General features: G+C 32.8%; 1 protein-coding gene across 5 annotated transcripts in view; it reads left to right on the top strand.

Moving 5' to 3' along the window:
• The first annotated feature begins 1,627 nt into the window (after positions 1-1,627).
• LOC106719867 (protein pangolin, isoforms A/H/I/S) overlaps positions 1,628-26,717 on the top strand; it is a 134,040-nt gene continuing 108,950 nt past the window's right edge. For all 5 annotated transcript variants that reach the window (XM_045683777.1, XM_045683776.1, XM_045683780.1 and 2 more), the window contains exons 1-2: positions 1,628-2,003; positions 23,081-23,543. In XM_045683777.1, coding sequence (XP_045539733.1) covers positions 23,376-23,543 — 168 coding nt within the window. In that variant the 5' untranslated portion in view covers positions 1,628-2,003; positions 23,081-23,375. The remainder of the gene's footprint in view (positions 2,004-23,080; positions 23,544-26,717) is intronic.

Here is a 26,717-nt window from a genome sequence, read left to right as displayed (position 1 = left end):
GAAGTTATTAGCACGTATTATTTTATTTATTTGTTTTGCAAAATTGTTCTATTGATTTTATCTGTCACTCTATTCGTCGATGCTTTGGATACCACAAGTTTGCGGACTATAACATTTTGGCGGGAACATTGATTGGACTCGGTGGACATCTGTAATTAATAAAGGCTTTTAGTTGATATGAATATTTGAAATTTTAACACGAAACAATAAGCTTATTGTAGCTTTAGCCTTGTTGTTATTGGAACCCTACAGTGGGTAGATTCTTACAATCTTATCGCTTTTACATTTTATCACGCATGACATGGCAACGTACATCTGTTTTATAAACACCGGACAAATAAGTCGTTCTATGATACCTAAACCTAGTCATAAGTATTACATTCAAACTAATCTTATGATTGGTGCAGAATTAAAACAATAGCCTATTGGATTCGAAACCACAACTTGTTAGTCAATATTATAAACACTACACAAGTTTCAGATTCTCGAATGTTTTAATTTTTTTTAATTTTGTAATCAAAGAAAATTTACTCTTCATTCCATAGTTTACTTTTTAAACAAACATTTATTGAACACAAAATAAATGACACCTATAGCACTAATTTCACTTCTCAACAAAAAAATATTTAAATATCAATTCAAATATGGAATTATGATTCCTATACTAATAATAATTGAGTGTAATTAGCAGCCATTGGAGATCCGTCTCCAAGCAAATGATACAGTGCCGCCAAAATTACGAACCGAAAGCTAAACAAACTATGAATTAGCCACCAGTATAATTTAATATTGCCCGAAGCTCGACCAAAAGGCGTAAGAATCGAAAAAAAGAAATCCTTCCGCAAAGAATTTAGGAGTGTCCGCGGCCGAGACCAAATCCGACCTGCTCGTTATAAATTTTGTGTAAGATAACAATATGTGCGTGTGGGTGTGTGGTACAGTCGCTGACGAGTATAGTTACGGCACGCAATAACGCTAACAAGCGAGAGAGCGGGACGGCGTGATGATTGTAGCGCGGCGTCTCCTTCCCGGCGCTGGCAACATGGCGCGCGGACTCGGGCGCAGGCTCGAATCGTATCGCCTGCCCACTCAAGGTTCGCTGACTGCCGTTCTTTTGTTTTTAATGTTGCTATATGCTAAAATTTTACTTAGAATTGGGTAAAATATTGTTTGATTAAATTACAATATATACGAAGATGCCAAGAAAAGTCTGTCATGTAATTAAAATTTTAAATAGTAATTTTGCTTTTACTTTTCTTGATCTAGATTTACAAAAATTTGACTTTTATAATTTTATTATCATATTCTAGTAAAATTATGTAACGAAACTACCAAAGTCGATTTATCAAAGAATAAAGCTAATACCTTGGTATTTGCGTTAATCATTCCTGAATTAAATATTTTTATAAGTTGAATTAATTAAATTTGGGTGAATACGTTAAAAATTTAATTCATCAATATCCAATAGTAACACAATTTTAAACTAAATTAACTACTCTAATTAATAATCTTATTTTTAGTTTTAAACAAAAATTATTTTTTTTAATTGTTTTGGGAAACGTTTAATGCATACTGGTCACCCCGAACCGCAGACGAAAACAGCGTCAAGCCGAGGACCTGCTCAAACCGAACGTCTGCATACCGATCGTTGGTTTTTTATATGCGCATGTCGGTGCACGGCCGCGCGCCTGTGTGCGTGAGTCTCTGAGCCGGTGTGAGTGTCGGCTCGTTCTCGCGCGCGTCGCACCATTGTTGTTTGCAGTAGACTCGCGGCTCTCGGACGGTTGTGGTTCGCTTCATGCCCGCCGCCCGATTCCGAACGACGACTGCCGGCGATAAACAAAATAATGAGTGTACAACATAACGTGCATCGCGAGTGCAACAAGCGACGACAGTGTGTGATAACGAGAATGTAACGTGCGTGTTGTGTTAAACAAAGTGCGTTTTTGAACGTGTTTTTGGAGTTCGCGGCGCGTGGACAGCGCCATGCCCGTCGTGTTTAGGTATGTGCCGGCCGATTAATTATGGCTCATCAGCGTTTGAAGGGTCACTGGCCCGTGGTCTGTTACCATAACATTGGTTGGAGAAAAGGGCGCCGTTTTACAATCATACACTAGTTTGTATCATGGCATGTCCACATCCGTCATTTCACTACGTTTTATGTGCATTCGGCGCCGTCGGCGTTTGTTATCAGTCTCGAGAAGTGTGTCGGGCAATTTATAATGTAATTAAATACGTTATCGTTCCCGGTGAAATGATCATGCCGCGTGAACGGTGAACTTTGCATCTATTTACGATCAATATAAAAAAATAATTAAAACAAGAAACAATCTGAACCCTCAAAAATAGTTGAATCATTTTCAAGAACCGAGATATCAAAACAGCGTCTCTTTATGTTACAAAAACTTAAACTGAATTAATTAAAAAAGTACCTACCTTATTTTTTTTTTAGTTACTAAACTGTTATCCAAATAAAAAATAAAATAAGTTTAAATATACTATTATAAGTCAAATTAATTTATTTATTAACACGTGTGTTGCAAATACAGTTACAATGCAACTACCCTAATCCTGTAATTTTTACTTAATCGGTTAAACTTTAAATCACACTCAACTTTATAAATTTATAAATTTTGTTTAATTTTATTAATCTAATATAAAGATAACCGACCAAATACCAAACTAAAAGTATATTTTCAAAACAAAACCGTCTACAATAATTACAAATGAAAGTTGTTAAATTTCCGTTATTTTAGATTTTTTAAATGCTCTAAATAATATGGGTTAGCAATATTCCCGCCAAAAGTAGCCACACATGCCATATACACTTTTGGTAATTGAAACGTAAAAAAAAATATACTTCGTATTATATTCGTATGTAATTATTGAAAAAAAAAAAGGTTTTTTTGCCATAAGGAGGTCATATAGTCTTGTCATTGCTTTAATAATGCTAGAAGATGTCCGGTATTTTTTTTAAATTGGCGCCAAATGCTTTTATCTCTGAATTGGAAAACTTGACATTTTGAATAGTCAAACTACAACTTTAATTTTTATTATGTATTTTTAAATTCGCAAAAGATGTTTTGGGAAGAAAAATCTTAGTCTGGAATCTTCTCTATGTCGCCATTTTGTTTACACCCTAATAAGAAATGGAGATTGTTATTTTGTAAAAGGAAACCTGAACGAAGGATAATTTCATATGTTACAGTCGTAAACGTCTTTAATTTAATTTATGATTCAACTTTTTTAAATGGCAACTTAATTACATTGTAATAAAAGTATAAACATACTTAAACTTTCTATAAAATAAGTTATAAGGGTTTTACAGATCATAAATTAAAAAAAAAATTACGCAAAAAGACCATAATAAAGTTTATGGCCTATATGTAAAATAACTTTTTAAAAATAAAACAATAAAATATGTCTTAACCTTAATCTTAAACACTTTATGTAATCGTTATATCCACATTAATATTGTTCAGAAGAAAAAACTTGATTGTATGTGACTATCAAAATTTAAAATCATTGATTCTAATTCCAGGAGGTTTTAGTCAGATAGCTAGGTTCGTTTTTTTTGTAAATTTCTAAATACCGGAGCATTGTCAAGGCGCAGTACTAGTCTTTTACTCGGCAGAAAAATTGTCCCGACGTGAACACTTCCTAATATGAATAGATAAAAATAAAGTGCAAAGAAATCCTTACACAAAAGTCCTTGCTAGGTTATAGGCAATTTCGAGATCGTTACCTATATTCTCCAAACTGCCTAAGTAGTATTGCCTTAAACTGGTATATTAAAGGTTAACCCTGAAAGTATTTCCTTAATATATTTTTACAGAAGTTTATAAAGATTAGTTTGCGTTTCTTAATGTTGTGTTGAAAAAGTGTTTTTTTTTATTTACACTAGTATTTATTTAAATTTAAATACAATAAAAATGTATTGTACATCTTACTTCCCTATTAGGGTAATACAGATGTCGTTTGTTCTTTGTACGAGTAAAAACACATTGAAGTTGGTAATTAGAGAACAAACTGTGGAATTATGAAAATTTCCGTCGGTTACAAATGACATCCCAAGAAGGACATTGTCAATAATTGTGATGGCCTTTGCTCGTTTATTTTTACGTTCCCTCGATAAATAAGAATATAAGCTTTTTGATGCCACAATGCACCTGCTCGATAAAAAGGTGGCTCTCCCTTATACCATGTTTTCTACGTAATAAAAATGTTATAACATATATTAAGCCTGGTATGAGATTCGTAATAATTTTTACCAATAATTACTTCACTTTACTTTAGGTTTTCACCGACGAGACACATGTACAAAAATAAATTGCCATCACTCTCAATAACTTCGAAAAAAAAAACAAAGAGCAATATGTTTCGACCCGATTGACAAGAGGGCAGTTACACATAGTCAATGTTGGCTTTTGGGGGCCTTGTCATAAATATTTCGCATAAATAATAAACTGGAATGTAATTTTCATGGAATATATTGATTGAAATTTTAATATTATTAATTGTGACAAAAAAAATCATACAAAATATAGCAAATAAATTTAATTTAAAAGTTTTGTAGTTACTTTTTTGTTAGTCATTTTTTTAGTTGCAATTTCGTCGTGCCGTGTCTGATACAAAAACCGTCGTGGGTTATTTATAACACCTTTATTCTTTTTAACAAAAATGTAATTCAGAAAAATCCTTTTTTTGTGTTTTTTTTACGGCGCGCAGTAAAATGCAACAAGCCGGGGTCGCGAGTGGACAATTCAAAAACTGTTTTAACGATTTATTTTGCAGGTTTGAAAAATGTTTGACACTTAGATTCATTTCATTTAACAACTTAAATTCTGTGTTTGTTTTATTAACGTTTAAAATGAAAGCTTTTATATGAATATTTAACAATACCTCTAGTTAGTTTATTTTTTGACTATAAGGAGTAATGAACGTGTGATTTAGGTAGTAACTAAATTCCTGTTTTGTCCTTTTGATTTTAGCCGAAGTAATTGTAAGGAGTAAGGACATAATATGATGCCATTAACTTTTGCAGTTAAAAACTGTAGGTACACCATGTTTTCACCGGTGTGTTCCACCGGAGATCCCGAAGTTCCCACATTACCTTTCTTCTCCCAAGGAGCAGGGTATCTTTTCTAAGAATTCCCCCGAGACACCAAAAAAAATTTTGGAATTCATAGAAAATAAAATGTTCTTGATATTCCTGGATTATAATCGTTCTTATAGTGATTAATTTTTAATTACCCATCTTTCACAATTATTATCAGAAATTAAGCCGGTTAATTAACATTTATTCATCTTTTGTACTACAATTGTATAATAAGTATTTGCTTGGGTGCTTTTATTTCGTTCAAGTATAATCATTAACCGAACATTTATTCCTAACATTAGGCATACGTTAAACCGGCGCTTGATACTGGCCGCTTTGTGTTCTCAGAAACGGACGGACGGACAGTCGTCTTATTTCGGCGGCTATACATAATGAATTATTCATTTAATCGCATTTCCTACGCTCATTGCTACCATGGTGGCTAATTAATGTTTAGAGACGTGAATTCACTTGCTGTATGTTTGTTCGTCACGCCTCGTGTGATAACACTAGTGATAAAACCTTTCGTTGTTGATGTTTACGATTTTTTTTAAGGAAAGTGGAAAGTAGTTGTTTAATCTAAGAAGGATTACAAGAATAGATTAGATTTTTTTGAAGAAAAATTCTAATCCCGACTTCTTAATGTAGATTTAGTTTGAGATATCAACATTAAGGGACTGTTTGGTAACATTGTGTATTGAAGTCACCTAATAGATGAACAGACGATGTTCTTTCTGTCGCGTATTCCTTTACATTTTGATGATTCTTCAAGCGATATCGCTAATCGGATATTACTTGGCTCAGGTCTAAGTAGCGATGTAGATGCTTGAGCCGAAATACCATGTACGCTTTACGTAGGCGCTTACACGCGTGCGGCACGCTATGAGAACCAGCGCGAGAGTCGGAATTCTAATGCGCTCGTGTTGTGACGAGCGCGGCAACAGCATACTGAATACCTCCGATGGACAATGTCTATTGCCTTATTATTGTGACACGTAATTAAAAACTATATATTTATTAGTTTTAAGATGCTAGAAATATAGAGCCCTGAGATTGGAGATGTATACGAACAGACGACATGGTATTACTTTTTGGGTATGGATACTAATCAGTAGGGTTATAGACATAAGTGCAGATAGTAACAAGGCAATATGAAATGCAATATATCTCTCCCACTCTAAAAATAACTGTGCTACTACAAAATTTAGACATCTTTAAAATTAGGTATTGTTTTGATAAGTTTTAATTTTTTTTTGTTATATACATTTAAAGGATTAAACTACATATATATGTACTTATTTTACTTTTTGTATATGCATTTTACCATTCGTAGTAAATCATGATTACCATATGTACGCCATTGGAATTGTTTACTTGTTGTTTCTTTGAAATTCCGCTTTTTGTGTCACATAAATCTCGTTTACTTCAATGCATATAGTTTATTGTAGAGACTTGGATACTGTGTTTAGTATTATTATTAATATGTTTAATATTATATTTTATTTATTGGAAACTCTTTAAATGATAGACATCTTTAAGTAACTTTGTCAGTGCCTGAATGATATTTAGTTAATGAATGCTAAATTTAAATCCTACTCCTCTACAAATACAAGGATCACAGCTTCTTCTAAATCGTAATTATGTATGACTTTCTTAGGACTAGAAAATCTCTTGTTGGCTCTAGAAATTTTATAACTTAAGATATATCTAATAGAATAAAATAATTAACCTGGTGAATATTGGTATATATATTTTTTAAACTGGAACCGGATGGAATGAGAAGACGCAAGGTAATGACTTTCAGAAACTATGTAAAACATTCTAATGTTTTATCTATGGGACTATGACTATAGTTTGATTTTAAATGTGATCTGAATTCAAATGTTATTTTCACCAAAAATAAATATGAAATATTATTATCTATTTCTTTTACTCACCTATATTCAGTATTTAAATTGTATTATTTATAAAGTTCTTTTGGTCTTAATTATTCACGCAGCTTTTATTTGTTTTAATTAGTAAATCCAAAATGGTGGACGATTCGGACCGTAACGTTATAAATTCTTTCAGCGGACACGGCATAATGAGGCGTTCCTAGAAGAGACAGGAACGAATGTCTGCTGCATCCGAAAATGAATACAAAAATGAAAACCAAACATACTATTTACTTACCACACTAAAAGTTATCGCATACTGAATCTTATCTGTATTCTAACAAGGTTAGAATTGTCTTTTTGCCGCATCGGTAGCAGCAAAATCGCTAGTTGGAATATCGAAGAGCCGCGCCAACTTTTTTTTGAACTTTTTTTCGGCAAGGGCATAACTAAGGTCACCAAATGCTTTTTTAAATTTCGGACTGTCTCAAATTTATCATATCAATTACAGATCACAAAAACATAGAAAATCTACAATTTATGTAAAACCTGGTATTTATAAAATTTCAAAGCAGTCAAAAAATCTAAGAAGTTTTTTCTGCTGACTTGATGTATTAGTGCAATACTATAGCAACGGATTTTTTCCTTAAAACATCAACAGTTTGGTCACTCTACGCATGACTTGTCCTTCTGACACAGCGCATACTTCGTCGTTGTCGTGGTAAAAGCTAATGAGTAATCACTCGAAGAATGATTGACGATGTCTTAAATAGCTACTGCAATATCTTAATTCGCAAATGCACTTAAGTGTTGTGGAATTTTGACTGTCTTTAGTCAGATAAAATGAAATAAATACCATACTGTCATGTATCAAACTCATAGTTATGACAGGCTGACATATTTTAATATATGATTATTTGTATAGTTAAAAGTTGTAATAAAAACTATGATTAAACTAAAGTTTCGTTCTCTTATTATCTCTGACATATTTAGATATTTTTATTATTAGACATATTTAGGAGTAAGAAGAGCTTACTCCTACATTCTTATCTGCAAGATTAGTCATACAGTTTTTAAAAATTTCCGCGAAATGGAACAACTTTCAATGAATCAAAAGTTGCCTAATATTTTAAAAATAAATTATTCAATAGGTAAAATTAGTCTTAACGTTTTTTAACCCTCCACATCTAAATATAGATACGTGTTAAATGGATGTATGTATGAAGCAGAATTTATTATTAAACATGTCTCGTGTAAAACTGTGGTAGTGTTGAACAGAATCCCACATGGAGCGATAATAATAATTAGCGATGGTGCGTTCAGACGACACTGCGCCCGGATTAGTGTGTAGTCCAAGTTAAAAGCGGATATGCCAATAAAATATTCACTAAAGTACGTGTATACACGTAGTGTAGTATACACGTTATAGATTACTACCATACGTACTTTAGTAGTAGTTGTAATAGATTTCCTAAGGTTGCTTATGTGAAACTACTTTTAAAAAAACTTACTAAGTACCCTATGTGTTCGTCCAGACTATATTTTACATCTGTACCATATTTCATTAAGATCCGCTGAGCCGTTCAGGAGTTGCCTCCTAACAAACATCCATCTTATCTGTCCCATTTACTTTATTCGCTTTTATTTCTCAATTTATATTTCACATATAAATTGCAGTATATACTGGTGAATAATAATACTCTAGTTTTTATAGTTGTTGCATATAGAAAAATTCACGGCCTAAGTCAATGTATACAGATGTACATTTTATAGCTTGATTGCTTGTCTCAGATTTATTTTATCGCTGATCCTATAATTCTTAAACCATCTGATTACAATGAGGTCATCATCATTTATTTGTTAGAATACGTAGTACTCTTTTTAATTAGAAATTGCTGCCATATGAAGTCCGTTCATATTCTACAGCTGACGTTCATTCAAGTAATAAGCATAGTTTCAGAATTTTTTTATTTTCTATGTTAATATGCATAATTTTTTTTTTGTATAAAGTTTTTGGTTTATTCACTTTATTGTGTAGTGTACCTACCTCTAGTATACATAATCTTATTAATAGCAACGCGTTTCAAAATTTTAATTTGATGATGTTAAGCCTGGAACTACTTACATTTGTATATCCGAAGAACGCATTTGATGGTATATATAGGTATTACTATTTTATTTTTTACAAATTTAGATTATAAAGTTTTTAATTTCTAAATTGAATATTAATTTGATACGCAAAACAGTTGCTAAAATGACAAGGGTAGACGAACTCCTCGCCCGGCTACTGCTATAAGGTTTCGAAACAAGCTTTCGAAAGATTACGTAGGCGCGGACAACCCTTCGTATACCGAAGCTCCGCATAATAATAATCGTTTTCCCAACGAGCTCACGCACCTCTGAACCGGTTCACTGTCTCAAGGACCGGTTTACGTTCGAATGTTGCTAATTGAACGAAAATAGATCTTATTACAATGTGTTAAAATCTATTGAATTGAAGTGTAGGTGTATTTGAACATTGTGGTGTTTTAAATATTAAAATTTGTTGGGATGTTTGTTAATTTTTTTATTCGGAGCGTGACTTGTTATGAATCTTCTTCCATAGATCATTCACCCAGATTGATAGAATCTTGGACTATAATTTATATCTTATATGACTGTAGTTTTAGATCTTAATACTTAACTTTATAGTACTGATTAACATTGAGAGGAAACATTTTATTAATAACAAAGTCTTGATAAGCCAAAGCCGTCATGTTGAACTTTTAATTATTTTTTTAAAGTCCTACCATTGTTGATTTTAAACATCATTTCGATTATAAAAAAAAAACTCACTTCATAGCTTCATTAAAAAATAAAAAAATAGCAGTTGCTAAAAAAATAGCATTATAACAGTAGCAGTGCTGTACAGCATAGCGATATATCGTTATGACTCCACTCGCATATATGTTGGAGCGTGTCGGGGTCCATAATTGGCTTGCTACTGGTTATAATAGGATGCTAACAAATGTGCTGTAAATTGCCACCGGCTCCTCGCTTATGATTTAGGCTTTATTAACACGTATAAGAAGATTGAGCAATATTGTTTATAAATTAAAAAAATCGTTTCGAATTTGTTCTGAGTATTTTGTATCTTTCCTATAGCCCCAATAAAAAATACTTGAAAATACAAAACACCAAAGTATTCTCTGTCTACACCACTAGATCTAAGGGGTGTATATGTTTAGCTCTTAATTCACTTTTGAATAGCTGTTTTGTCATATTTTTTTTAAATTCAGTGCTAATGTTTCTATCTTACTAATATTATAAATGCGAATTTCAAGATGGATGGACCATGTTTGATGAAATTTGGCACGATTGTGGAACATAGTGTATAAGAACACATAGGCTACTTATGAAGGTGACAGCTAGTTGCTTAATAATTTTGTTATGACTAACTTTACACTTAAACTTCTTCGTGTTTGAACCTCTTAACTACCTGACTCAAGAATAGCGTTAAGGATAAAACAAAAAGTATCGGTAAATATGTTCATTGTTAAAAGACTGTATATTTTTTGCGTCCTTTGTTCCAATTATGTGACGGAGCACTATTCTAGTTAGTAATAAACGTTGGCTTTTGGATATAACGAGTATATTGTTCGATGGATATTTCTTGTCAACATGCGTATTTAAGATACCGTTTTTGGTGTGACAGTGTGGGGAATAAATCATCAATTAATATTTGATTCATCAGATTGTTTTTGTATTTCAATTGTTTTTTTTAAAAGTTACTTGATTGTGGAACAACAAAATAATAGGTTATTAGCTGTTTGTATGAAAGGAAAGAAAAACGATTTTAAAAGGTCTACACGCAACCTTCCTTTTCTGTTTAATTAACAAGGCGTATGTCGATTGTTTTTTCCTACTATAAAATAAAAAAAAAATATAGATGATTCAAATGAAGGATTTCCATTTCAATATTTTTATCCAGCACTGAATTTATTCTGGTGTTAAAAAATTTTGATGTCAACGACCCCGTTTTGTTTATGGATTCTTAGATACCTTGTATGTTTTAGTAGTTTTTCTTGAATGCCATTCAGTTTACGACTGCCTTCCAAAAATAAAGTTTTCCACTAAACCAACAGCATTGCTAACTTGGAATTCGTAAGTAGCCACATAACGTCCTTGCTAAACGTTGAAATTCTTTTTTATTCTTTATTCTTAAATATGTAAAATGCGAGTAATTTTAGCTCCATTGTCAAGTTAATGGATAACTTCAATCGAATCTTTTTTTTAAAGAAAGTAATTTTATTTTTGTAACGAAACATGTTTTAGCAATGGAAACCTGGATAGGATATATACCGTAGATGTTTATTTAAGCACAATCAATGAATCTACACATATCGAACCTCAGAAGGTACACGTGTAGTACGTTATAATAGTTGCTTAGTCAATAACGATTAATAGATGGCGCTTATAAAATAGACGCATCATTTGAAAACTAATTATGTTATTTAAAACATAAAAGGATATTTAGTTTGAAATTATAATATGATTCATAACAAAGATATTTGTATAAATAGCAATTATTTAAGTAATATTTTACACTAGTTGTCGCCTGCGACACCGTCCGCGCGGAATAAAAAAAAAATTACTAGCCTATGTGTTCTTCCAGACTATGTTCTACATCTTGGCTTAATTTCACCAAGATAGGTTGAGCCGTTCCGGAGATATACCTTCAATCAAACATCCATCGATCCGGACATTGGCATTTATTTTAGCAAGATGTATAGGTAATAACTGGCCACCGACAATCCGCCGAGACTAATAAAAAAAAGAAACAACTAAAGATTTAGGCGGGAGTTAGAGTGTAAAATGTGATACGATTTAAAACATTAGTTTACAATTTTACAATAGTATTATTGTGTATGTCTGTACTCGGCATTAGATTCGTAAGTAAAGTTATAAATCTTACAATGTATTCATTTATGTATGTGCATATAAGTAAGTTAGCAACGATAGTGAAGCAATTGACCACCAGCCGCGGCTGCAAGGGATCGCGGAAACAGCTCACAGTAGGCGGCATTTTTTTGCTCTAGGAAAGATTTGTATAATACTGTACAAAAGTGTTTATTATTTTACATATTTTGTTATGTTAGAAATGTAGTCGGTTAGTCATGAATTCACGATAATCGTCATCGTGAAACTCTTCTAGGTTAGCTGTGATTTTTTTATTATACTCAATTCTGGTCCATCATTACAAATCTTAGTTACAGTTATATTACTTCTTACTATATAATAGTATATATGAAAAAGTTTGGATGTTTGTTAGAAGGTATCTTCAGAACTGCTCCATTAATCTCGCTGAAATTTTCTAGAGATGTAGAACATAGACTGGATTATTTTTTTCCCGCGGACGAAAAAAGAGAAATAAAAATATATAAGAGGGAGAGAAGGCAAAATTAACTTTATTAAATTCACTTGTGTATTTAATTATACCCGTGTGGATTATATTCGGTTAAATATAATAGATTATGTTGCTCTTTATATAACCCTTTTATCAAAATGTATAATTAATAACACAGTTACTACAATAACCTCAACTTACCTGTTAATTAAACGGTGGGCGTGTCCGCTGTTCACGCCTACGGCATCGCAGATAACAATCTCCATATTATAACTGCGTTAACGATGTTTTCCTCGACTGTACCTATGACTATTCACGGCGCGTTGGACTGGATCCACGCTCATAATTAAATCATCGCCTTTTTAATGCACGCACTTTGCTATGTAAATAATCAATAATATGCTAAGACTTTTTTACCTGACTGTACTTATCGATGTTTAATGTAGGAGATGAGCTTTGTTCTTTTTTGTATAAAATCGTATTGTTGGTTTAATTGTTTGATATTGTAGAAGATTTTCATCTTAATGCATTTACTGTTTTTATTTTAGGAAAAGAAGGTGAATTCTTGCCCTATATGGTACTTACGTACCCATTTTACTTTTATATGAATTCAGACAGTTTTCTCGTTTTACTGGAATATGTATGGGGAAATTAAGTCGCCTGTCAAACCCTGACGTTGTGGTATTTAAAATATAAATAATGCATCCACATGTAATAGCGTTGTTCGCAACCTGACACTACCGCATGCTACTGTGTTCTTACGAAATTGGGACTTCAATAACAATCATTCTTAGTATAAATTTGAACCTTAACCTTGGTGCATAAATTTCAAAATCCTTTGTTCCATAAATGTCAGCGTTGGGTATGTGACGAATTCGTAATCTGACACTAAACGATCCTTCGTCATTGCTTTCTTATTAAAAAAATTAAACCACCGGCTCTACTAAGAATTATGAAAATTATGATACATTCGACAATATTTCAATATTGTATTAATGCAAGCGTATAAACAATATACTTATGTGTTGCACTTTTTGTAATATAAGCGTTTGTTAGTTGAAGTTACGATCGACAAACAGCATTAAGTTCCGGAATAAAGTAGAAGTATGTAAGTATGTATTCTTCTACATTTCACCTTAGAAATGATGTCTAATACCTTGTCTGATGATTTCAGATGGTCACATAACCTCTATTGCGCGGTTAGGTTAAACCTTTGACTATCACATGTACTAATATTAGTAACCGGATGGATCTTAAGCTTCGTTTAACCGACAAGTCGAATATAATCTGTGGCAAGTGTGAAGTCAGTAAAACTACACTTAACTGTCGACTACAGGAAGTGCTCACGGTTCGAATGGTAACGACACGTCTCGTAATAACACTGTTGTAAAACATTAACGGTACATTGCTAAAGCGCTCGTCCATTGCTTGCTTTATATTGGTGTAAGGAATAGGCTTCGTGTGGAAACGGTTAAGCTACATTGTTTTAGGATATTACCTGTCTTACTATTGAAATATAAAACCAATGTTTATTTAACATTTACAATTTTTTTAATTAAGGGGATTTCGTTGGACTAATTATATCCTTGTGATATGTCCTAGTTTACGGTGGTTATGTCCATACACACAAAAAACTTGAACAAAGTTTCGGAGTGAAAACTTAATCAAAAAGCATGTAAAATAGAAAATATACAGTTCAAAATCTTGTGAATTACTTAATCTCGTAATTGCTAAAAGACTTTAATTAGTGTTAAAGGGACACAAGAGGATCAAGACGGAATGAATACATTATCTTTACACGTCACTTACATAGCCGGTACTATGATCACTGCAAGTGTGATAATGTCCTTTAAATGCTATGTCACGGCTGTTTTCTATAAAGAATTAATCATTACATGGTCCAAGCGACTTCTTATCACAATTAGTTTTTATGTATCGATCTATCGTTCTTATAATGAAGGCATGAATCAGCAGAAAACTGCCTTTTCTATCTTTTTCTGGATCGAGAAGCCGCGCTGTTAGTACCTAGTTATACTTAGCGGTTAGATCTTTAAATTACAAAGTTTATAAAATTAACTTGGGGTACCCACCGTACTGTAAAAAATTCATTAAATTAGCTTATGTAACTGCTCACTTCTCCATCTAACATTAGATATTTCAAGGTTTAGTTATTAGTTATTAGATTAGACTGACAACAAAAGAAGGCAATCATCGACAGATTGCCTTTTTTTTGGTAACTCCACTTTTCGAATGTATCTACTAAAGTAGCTGTCGCCCACGACTCCGTCAGCGCGTAGTTAAAAAAAATCTTAATAAGTATCCTATGTGTTCTTCCAGACTATATTCTACATCTGTGCAACATTTTATCAAGATCGGTTGTGCCGTTCGGGAGATACGTTCAAACAAACATCCATCCATCCATCTAAACATTCGCAAGACTATATATCGATGATTATGCTAGGTCACCTGTTACATTGATCTCATAAACTCTTGTTAAAAGTATACTTAAAAGTTTCGACTCAATACTTATAACTACATAAAAATATAAGGTTATAATTTTATATCGAGCAATTAATGTAAAACAAACATGAATTAAGTGCGAGTGGCCATTGGCGTACTTATATTTTGTTATGGATTGCAATTCACTTATGAAACAGTTCCTTTGTAAAGGTATATCTTATTGCAAGGTGTGACTCTTATCGTTTATAAATTTATTGAATATCAATCGACGATTTCCACCTGCATTAAACGAATGTATTACTAAAATTATAACTACGTAAGAAATATAAAAAAATCATAAATAAAGTTTCTCACAAAAAGGTGTTTTTGATTTTTGTAATTTAGTGAAAGCGTATTTTTTTTATTAGGAGATATTTTATTCGTTAATAATATTTAATATTTATCTTTGTTATCACCGTTACGTGATATATTTTAAAATCGCATTACATAATGTGAGTATCAAATAATTTATAAGGTGTTTAAAGATAATTGTAGCATGCAAATGTTGAATGTTGGGAGAGCCTCTTTTATACAAAAAAGTGTTATTATAAATATCAGCCAAAGCACTTTGTATGAATCTGCGTGCTCTTAAAAGCAAGTTAAAGAATTTTTTATTTTATTATAAGGTGTCAAACGAGGAAGCGGCCATCTCAATTCTTAATGCCTAAAGTTATCGTTGCTATCTTGAAACAGAAAAGAGCCATTTACCTTTCATATACATCTTCCCTGTTATAGAATAGTATTTTATTTTCATATATATCCCATTTTACTAAGCCGTGTGGTTATTATTTCACCATGATTGTCTACCACAAGGCTCAATATATGTTTTTGTTACAGACAGATTTTTTGTAAGCTTTGTATTCCCGTTGTGGTCACAACGAGGCTCGAAAGTCCATTATGTCCAGATAAGATATTGCGCTCGCATCATTTCGTTTCAATGCAACTGGCGATGTTAAAATTTGCATACTAACAGCTTTTAGGTTGGACCTTGGTACACGAATAGATAAAATACACCGGCATCTATTTACTCGTGTAGGGTTACCATCTGCGTAATATAACTTTATTTCATCAACCTGCCCGTATTCCTAAGGAGTGTTGGCACAGAACTACTCCTCCATACATCTCTAATAGCCGTCATATCTAACTTCATCCCCTTCTTACGCATATCCTCTTTCACACAATCCATCCATACTTTCTTTGGTTTTCCTCTCCCTTTAGCCATAATATAACTTCATTTGTCTAATATCATCATTGACAAAATCGAGACAGTAAAATGTTTTATTACAAGTTTTACAACAGTGTAAATTCACTGTTAGATCAAACATATTATATCTCACGCTTTTCTGTAATCATTACTAGCTTTTAAGAGATCAATGACTACGTGATAACGACACGACACTCTCGTAATGCCATAACCGTATACTGCCAATTTAACAGTGGTAGACAACAATAACAACTACAACATGTGTTGCACCAATGGGCCGGCTAGAACGGTGCTATACCACGACCATACAGAAGACAGGAGTGAAGTGGAAATAATTCCTCGTTTTCTTACCACCCTTATCTTAAAAAAAAAAAGGATGGAAAGTGCATTTGTGCGACACCTCCTCCATCGACTAAAGGTTGGCATCGCATTTGCAATTTTGGATGAAAAACTATGGACAGCGGTTGCTTCGCTATTTCGGCGAATTCAGGTGGCCGCCCGCTCGCTTGCCACATTGTAATATAAAAAAAATGTTTTATCTTTTCCAAACATTTGATGCGTCCATCGAAGACATGTTTTATGGTGACCCTTCCGTAGAATAATGTCTACTTGAATATTAACCATACGATTTCTACCGACTCGATCTCACTTGTCACGGTGTTTTGCATGACTCCTACGTTCAATGAGTTTACCATTTAGTACTCTACGAGTAAAAGTTTTTAGTCGGAGAAAACTGTACAAATGCAACGTCAGTGAATCCGTCAGTTTTGACTTTATAATTGATCGCTCAGAAAATACTGATTGTCGTAATTATGAACTTAGAATTTAAAAAATTTACTGAAACAGCGGTTCCTCTGGTATTGTAGATGTCCATGGGCGTTGATGAACACCTCGGTGTTCCCGCTGCTCGTATTTATCCTGTACAAAAAAAAAAACACAAATAAAATCCTATGACTTAAAAATGTAAATTCAACTATAATAACTGATACTATACATTAGTAGCAGCCATTAAATAAGTTATAAAAAACGTCACTTTACATCTACAATCTCTAGTACTGTATAATAAATTCAAAATTATTGATGATTGACTCCTCAATGTCTGTTGCATTCAATATATGGACATGTGTACGGCCAATTGATACGATACCTATAATTATACTCTCAGAGGAAAATATTTGCTCCGTATTTAGTACTCGACCGTTTCTGAGATTACCCGGAACAAACGCAGCCTTGGAGACAGACAGACAAAAATGTAAAAAAGTGGTTTTCGTTCTAAGCATCGTATAAGAAAGCATACTATTTAGTTGTAATGTCACTTATAATAACACTTACAAAGAAATGCATATATTACAACTTCGGCTGTCAAAGCGGCAGTTCCCAACCCATGCTAAGTAATAACCTTAATGCATTAGACGCTTATTTAAAAACCACTCGCTAACATGATTTGACTAGGGTTAGAATAAATTATTTTATTCATGGATAAGTCCTCAAGATACTGATTTGTTTTCTTTTCTTAGAATATTTATTTTTATACTTAGTGATGTTTATGTGTTTCGTAATCCATACTTCATAACTATGAGTAGGTACATTACTCGAAAATTATTAACATTTTATTGAGGCTCTATGCTATATTAAAAATGCTAATGATCATCTAAACAATTCTTAAAATTGGAGAGTCTGTATATAATTTTGAAAAAAAAATATATATATATATTTAAAACGAAAAAAAAAAATACTTTCTGTCTGTCTGTCCGCAAGGCCGCGTTTGTTCCGAGTATTTCCGAAACGGCTAGATCGATGTTGACGAGAAGGTAGCTGATGCATGCGGGCATATTATAGGATACTTCTTTCCGCGCTGACGAAGTTGCGGGCGACCGCTAGTTTTAAAATGAACTTAAAATAGAAAACTTGTGGTAATCCTAAGCTGATATAAGTAAAGCATCATAAACTTATATTAAGTTAATTTAATGATTGCTATGTCTCGTACAATTTATTTAATTTGAATTGGTCATGTCTCAGTGTGAGCATTTTTCACATTATCATAATTCCTGTGAACTTTACTATCGACTTAGATGAGCGTTTCCCAAAGTGGGCGATAACGCCCCCTTGGGGGCGTTTGAAACCTAGGAGGGGGCGATAAGGGGCCCAAAAATGGGGGGCATTGACATTAATTAAAGTAATGAAATTGTGGTTTTTAAGTTTAAGGAATGAATAAAAATTAGGGGGCTCTGAAATATAATTGATTTTCAAAGGGGGCGGTGAAAGAAATAAGTTTGACAATCACTGACTTAGATGGAGGGATTCAACTTTGGAACAAAACATTCATACAATAGAATATCTATTTGGCATATCTCACTACGTCTTTTTTCTATCTTACTAATATTATAAATACGAATGTATGGATGGATGTTTGAAATCAGAACGGCTGTGTGGAACTTGCTGATATTTCGCATGGATTATTAACATAGTCTGGAAGAACACATAGGCTACCAATTAAGTCTTATTTACCAATTAAGATTATTTTTTAAACTAGCTTTTACCCGCGACTCCGTCCGCGCGGAATAAAAAATAGAAAACGGGGTAAAAATTATCCTATGTCCGTTTCCTGGTTCTAAGCTTGAGTTATAAATAGTGTAACTAACACGACTTTCTTTTATATATATAAGATTCTGCATGAACGGAATCGTGGGCGACGTATCTAATAAGGTAAGTATAGGAAATGGAAAGGTTTTTTTATCCGTATAAATTTTCCCCTTTAATAATTTTTTTTTTTCATATTACATCGAAACAGTTTAAGAACTTGTATTAAACTGCAGGCTTCTATATGCCTATTTAATAAAGGCAGCCGTGAAAATCTAAAGGAATAGAAATAAAAGAAGGCAAACTCGACCACACGTCGCGAAGCTTCTCCGATGGTTTCACATAGCGAAATCGTAAAGGCCACCATAAAAGCTGATACCTAAGCAAGATCCCATTACAACAGCGTCGACCAAAGTATTGCCATTTACAGTTTTACTGTTTAACTGTCTGTTTATTACCTGCAGACTTATATATCCTATTTTCGAATACTTTGAATTGTACCTTTGCGATATCGAACATCTTTAGAGTTTTCATTTACTGTTAAAAATGTTAAATCAAGAAGCTAATCGTATTTCAATGATGGAGTTTGGATTCTATTATGTAAATATACAATCATACTAAGAAAGTAACAATAGTTAGCTATAGAAAATGTAGAAATAGGTGGATTTTACAAATACTCTTACAAAAATGTCCGCGATGTATAGGTAATCTTTATTGTTTTCTTAGGCTTTGTGACAACACTGATGCATAGTTTTATACTATTCTTAAAAAAGTACAGTCATATCCAATATTAAAGGATGACTGACGTTTTCTGTAATTTGTCAGTTGTTTCTGTAATTATAGCCTATTAAAAATCTTTACTTAATATCATCTATGCTTTATTTCATATAATTCGATACGATTTACGTAAAACGTTATGAATTGGAGTTTGAATTATTATAATTGTCTATAAATGCATTAGTTACTTTAAGCTTAAGTGCCTCGACCAATATCGTAAATTGAACGTTCTGGAATATTGCCATGGATACGAATCTATGTTTTATAAATGCCTGGATATAATAAAGAGAATTCATTTGCTAATATATATATATTTTTTTTTCGTTGAATAATTCGTTCACTAATGTTGCCAAATGGAAGGATACAAATGCCTTTTATATGTAGAATATTTTTCATTTAGCTTTTATATTTCGCACATTTTCATTTATGTTTGGAATTTATTTGTAACTTATTCTTGTGTGATCTCGAATTAAATTACATCATACTTAGATTACGTTGCTACAAGTTATTTACTTGTTTTATATTAACATATATATATTTAATGTATTTACTATATGTCAACACATTATGTACTACTCTTGAATACATCTCTATCAGAATTCACTCCCTTCTTACGGATATTCTCTTTCACACAATCCATCCATACATTTGCTCTTCCTTTACCTTTTTAACCATCCACAATCAATCTTATTTCTTTCTTATTTATGTGATCATTATCTCTTAATGTATTAACTAGGTATATATCTTTGTGGTAAACTTTGTTTCTCCATTTATGACTTAACTAGCTGTCCCCCGCGACTCCGTCAGCGCGGAATTAAAAAAAAAACTTAATAAGTAAGCGTATGTGTTCTTCACTATGTTCTACATCTGTGCCAAATACCAAGATCCGTTGAGTCGTTCCGGAGATCCTTTCTAACAAAAATTCATTCATCTAAACTTTTGTATTTATAATATTAGTAAAATTATATCATGTTTTTCTTTATCTATCTTGTAATCTATCACGTGCGAGCATATTTTGCTTCAGATTACAATATCTCGTCTGAAACTTCTTATATTACATAACGCTGAAGATAAACATACCAAAATAGATAGCATTTATTTACCTTAGTACATAATGCGTTTCAATGCCACTTAAAAAAGTAAATTACAAAACTGGTGTCCTCAATATACAATACCGAAAGTCATCATAAAATTATGTTCAGTGTTTTAGGCACACGTAGAAGATAAACATAAAAGTTTTTTTTTTTTATAGAATCTACGTTACAAATTTTTTACGCATACATTACCGTAATTATCGCATTACTGATGCATCTTGGCATAAATAACTTGGCGCTAGCGACCTGTTTCTAGCCCCGTGGCGTTTCACTGCGTTTTCGTTCCAGGGAACCTGTTACTGGAATTGATTATTTCTGCGCATTACTTAAACCTACTGGATTATCTTTCAAGTGTTTATCGTATTCTAGTTATATTTTTGTATGTTTCGGTAGTATGGAGAATTTTTAGTTCCAAAAGAAACACATTGATTGGCGTAGAAATGCATAGTTACGGATTTTATGAAGTCAGTCAATATTTGATTTGTTTGTGTCAAACGCATTATTTTAGAATACTCTACATGTTCGATTTTAAAAATCTACCCATGATGTCGTTGGTTTAAAAACTATTCAAGTGTTTCGTAAGCCACGTTATCATACAGGATGTTGCATAAATGTATAAAACATAGTGATCTTTATACAGCTCACCCTGTATAATTTGTTAGTCAGTGGACATAATATTCACACCTATAGAGTACGCAATCTGTTTGCATTGTATGCATGTAGTCGGTTCCATAATGCTAATGGTGTGTTGTCGTACTATTATGATTGCTCGTGCTCGTGCTATGTTAGGAATAGCTTAGAACTGGCAAATGATATTCAAGTACATACTATGTAACAAATATACTTTAACTGTTAATGTTATATATATATATATATATATATATATATATATATATATATATATATATATATATTCAGTACTATTTACCTTGAATTTCAGTACTGAAAATTGCGTAGAATCCTAATTTTTAAACAGAATCATAAAATGTTTTTGCACAATTGTTTCAGGAGTGAAAACACACAGAAATAGACACATTACGAACATATAACGAATAAAAAATGTTTAAGCGTAATTGCGACAATAATGAAATATCATTTATAAATAAATAACCGTCAATACTTGTCATAGAAAGTAACAAAATGGTTTAACATATATCAGTATTAACGAGGTTTCTTAGCCCTTTCAAATTTGATCCCATTTTTAGTCGTGGGCGTAGATTAAATATTTTATAGTTAACATTTATTTTAACTGCCAAATTAGAATATATTGTTATTTAGGATTATGTAGTAAATCACAATAACTGGATTTTTTTCATTTATTTACTAACTTTCTATAATTGTTTATATATTAAAGCTTATAAACTGTTGCTATACATAATATTTAATTTATTATGTACTCTAACTAAGTTAATATATAATTTTAAATGCGATTTTAATTCAAAAATTATACAATCGTGTTCGTCTTATAACGTTTTTTGCCAGTATTGCTTATTTGTATGGAAATTAAATGGATTATTCGGTACTTAGGTTTGCTGTAATTAAATATTTACACTTTATTTTTAGTTAAAATTAAATATTATTCAACTTTTTAATTACTTATTGTTATAAAATAAAGATTCCATAATTTGTTCTCTAGTAATTAGATTGTTCCACAGTACACGCAAAATACAGAGAAATCAGCATACGTTAATGCTTTATCTTCCACTTGTACCATTCCGTTCGTTGGCTCACCTAGTTAACTGCCTCAAGCACGTACATTTTCTCTTAATAATTTCATGATCTACCTTGCACTGGCAGTTCTCTCAATTTAGAAAAGAATTTTCATTTCCATCAGGAAAATAAGGAATAATGTTCCCTCTAGCGATATCCTTAGCCAGCGTACGCTCATTAAAGCAGGCCTATTAAACAAAGAGCTCTAGCGCTTCGTAACTCACGCCATCATTGACATGCATAACTCTCCTCGGGCGTGTCGGTCGACATTATTCATATTGCACCAAACCTCTACTACTTGTACATACAAACTATGACAAATGCATTCTACGTATCTACTACGAGTATAGCTGCGTGCGCGCACTGTCGGTCGCGTGACTTTCGTCTGTCAAACTAATAATCTCTATTTTTAAATACATTTGCATTTTAGTATAGTCTTACGTTTTAAAGGAAGGATACATATTTAAGAGTAAAGGTGAATAGAGTTTAGTTATAGCAATATTTGTGATCTCAGCAACTCAGTAACGATTTAATGTTGTAATGAAAAATGGTATTACTTATTATTATGATAGACACTAAGCATTGAAGACCTAATACTATTCGTGTCATCTGAATTATTTAAATCCGAAGATAATTAGAACAAAAGTACTTGTATTTTGTTGTATAGTCAATGCGTTATTCTTGAGGGGTTTTCTCAGCGATACTTGGCTTTAGGCCAAGAGAGGCTGTCGACGTCACTTGACAAACTTCTTGACCCGAAATACGCGGACCGCAAAATATAACTGCGTAAAATGGCGACTTTGTCATCTTTATATTATCACCAGGATGATCACTAATTATTTCTTTTTTTCTTTACAGATTCAACACAGCACACAAAAAAGCGGGACGCAAATTTAGCTTAAGTTCAACCTGACAAAAGTTATCTGTGATCTCATTTTAGTTTAGTTGAAATAAAGGGTGCCTAATTTAGATTAGTGATAAACGATTCAAACATTAGCTCATGCTCATCCAGCTCGAAGGACCATATTCAGTGAGTTACTTTTGTGTTAGAGACAAAATGGAATCGTAGTGCGTGGTCATGGATAACAGATAGTGGTGATGGATAGGTGTTGAAGGATGGGATAATGGAAGTTGGGGCGCTGGGTTCTTGAAAATGCCTCATGCGCACTCGAGTTCAGCGGCGAGCTCGGGCGGCGACGACCTGGGCTCCACGGATGAGGTGAAGGTGTTCAAGGACGAGGGGGACGGCGAGGACGAGAAGCGCAGCTCTGAAAACCTTCTCGAAGAGAAGTCTAGTCTCATCGATTGGACCGAGAGTGAGGTGAGTCAAATAAACTACGGCAGTTATTTTAACACTTTATTGCATAACGAAATTGTCAAGTAGAGATAAGATGGTTTACAAATCGGCTTATTTAGCAGAGCAAAGCAAATTTGATTTTAATAATGTTAATTTTCTTATTGCACTTCATAATCCATTGCAGTACTGGTTTTCAACATATACCAATTATATTGATACACCAGATCCGAAGAAGGCTTTCGTTTTATGAATAAAGTTGTACGAAATTAGTTTTTTTTACTTTATATGGGTGGTCGTAGTAAAAAATATATCCGTACAATTGTGTCATTAGATTAATTGTCTGTCAACAAAAGTGCAAAGTGAACGTACAATTTCACGTGGCGCTTGCTCTTTTGCTGCACTGTATCACCGGTTTCCCAGCGGGTGACAGCTCAGGTAGCTTTATTTGGGATTCTTCTCGGTATAGCGCCTAAGAATAAGATCGCAAATTATTTGGGGTACAGAATTATTGACATAAAAATATACATGACATGCAATATTAATGTTTATCTCAGTAGGAATAAGGATAAAAGTGTGCTTTGAGAAATTTATAAGTGCAATTGGTATAAAATAATATTTTTGTAAGAATTTGATGTGCCGGCTTCTATCAAGTTTATAGCCTCTCATTTTTTGTGCCGCACACATCAGTGAATGGATCGATTAGTTATGTTTACTGCACAAGGTGTGTCTCATTTGATAGCCATTTGATGTCAAGAATTTAGATAAAGCATTGTTTATGACAGCATCAAATTTTTATACGAGCTCCGGCTGGCTATTTAATATTCATACGTAGACGCGGTAGTCGACCTCATTATGTCCAATTCTACGCGTAGATTAACATCGGAACTGTTAACTGTAATGAGTAAAGCACTTAATTATCAACGAACGTACCACAAATAACCACAGATAGGCATCGCAGATTAAGATAGTCCTTCCTTTAAATCTCAAATTGCCCGTAAAACAAACAAAAACAACCGCAAACAGCGAAACTAACGTAAAATCAAAACAAGCGATTGAACGGGCGCCATACAAAAAATCCACCTTTCCCGAAATTTATGTAAAATATTGTATGGACGTCTACATAAATTACTCGCTCATTGTACCATTTCCTAAAACTCTATTATTCGCTAGCTGGGGGCGCGTATACAATGAAACTCTACCTGCATTTCGGTATTCCTTATAATAAACACGGACTCCCACCGCTTTTGTCGACGAATTTACCTGTCGCGAGAGGCGAGAGGCGAGCCAGTGCAAACACGACGGACAGATGAAGTGTACTACAAACACCCGTCCCTATTTCCCATTCACTTTTATCTGATCGTGTGATAAGGACAAAAGAATGATTTCTACTGGAATTTCGAAGCGTCGCAGTCACGGATGGTATAAATATTGGATTATACTTAGGTGCAATTCTGTTTTGTATGTCATAATGGTATCGATTATCGTACGTGATGCCATTACAATACACATTGTGAGCCTTCGCTGCGAATGATTTCTTTTTTAGATTATAGCTCTCGTCCGGTCCGGGATTGGATTCGATTCGTGTTAGAGATTTTTACGCCATTTCGAGTTTGGTAAATGCATTCGAAACTACCGCGACGATTTCGTTATATTTGTTCAGGCCACTTGTTACGCTATGTTGTACTAATTTTTTTTTATAGTATTCGGTATTGTACATGAATAGTTTTGTTTACTAATGTTATAATTGGACTGAACGAAAAAAAAGCATAGGATGTTGTGAACTGTCTTTTATTCAAGTTTTTGACCCATTTTTATTATTTCAATTAAATTTGTTTCCAGTTCCTTAGACTTACTTGTATTCTAACATGCTTGTCACATTAATTCATGGCTTTATGACGGACGTAGCTTAAGGATAATATCAGATCGCGTCTCGCTTGCGGTCTAGAAAAAGTCAATGTCTCGAGCGATATCCGTTGCGGTTGGCGTATCAGTAATCATACCAGATGAGCAACTGAGACAAAATCATTCGTAAATAACCACTCTATAGAAATAATTTAAGTTTTATGTTTTGACGAAAATTATACGTTAAACAATATAGTATTACTTTGGTTCAAATATTAAAGGATTGTTAGTTCATTAAATTCTGTAGTTAGTTTTTTTACGCAATCAACGCTTGAACATGATGTCGGTTGTATCTCATACAAAGAGTTCTTGGTCACCCCATTAATGGAAATAGTAGTGTAGTGTAATAGTGTAGTGTTTCATAGAAATGTATGACTAATTGTATTAAATCCATTATTCATAATATTAATATTTTCGTTAAGGTTTATAGTAAACGTTATAATTCACTCGTATATTAAACAATTTTAATGCTAGCTGTTGACACAGTTATCTTTTTCCATTATTGAGCTTCTGGATTTGTTTAGTCTGTGTACCGCACGCGTCTAAAATCACGTCTATATATAGAGAACAACGCGGCGTTGTCTGTGCCCACTTCCGTCCGCCATTTTGGATCCTGGGTTTCTTGGTAGAGGGCGCTGCCAGAACACTGAAATGTGAGACTGAAAGTGGGTGGGTTTAGTCATCTCTTGGTTTTAAACTTCTAATATTTTTGTTAAAAAAACGATGCGTTAAATTCTGTTTTTACAGTTGTTCATATTAATGTAGGTGTAATTAATATTGCCTATGTTAAACGACTCGACCTATCGAGCCCTTACTCTTGAATTAATGGATCTATTTGGACCAATAAAAAATATCTATCCATATTGATACGCTTCAAATCCATTTACATAAATATAGAGAAACTATGTATCATAAATTATTCATTATTTGTATTCGTACGAAAACAAACCTATTAATCTATATACATTTTGATCTAAAGATCAGATACGTAGGTCATTATGTGCCGTCATAAATATACTTTTAACATGTCACTTCTCATATCTGTACTTAAAAAAAAATGTAGCAAAACTAATGATATTTTAGCGTTTAATTTAAAAAAAGATAGATTTCCAAAAATCTTTACAATTAAAACGTTATAAAGTCATAAAAAATTTTAACTGTGTTTTCATAACTTATTTCAAAATTATTTATTATATAATTTAATTTAACATATCGGTAATATTCTGTTTATCAAGACTTGCTATATAAAATTATTTAAATGACTATATTGTAAGCATGAGACATTAACAACGCCTT

Source organism: Papilio machaon, chromosome 23 (genome assembly GCF_912999745.1).
Source record: "Papilio machaon chromosome 23, ilPapMach1.1, whole genome shotgun sequence".
NCBI lineage: Eukaryota > Metazoa > Arthropoda > Insecta > Lepidoptera > Papilionidae > Papilio > Papilio machaon.
The sequence above is the reverse complement of the archived record's forward strand: the minus strand, read 5'-3'. Positions and strand labels throughout refer to the sequence as shown.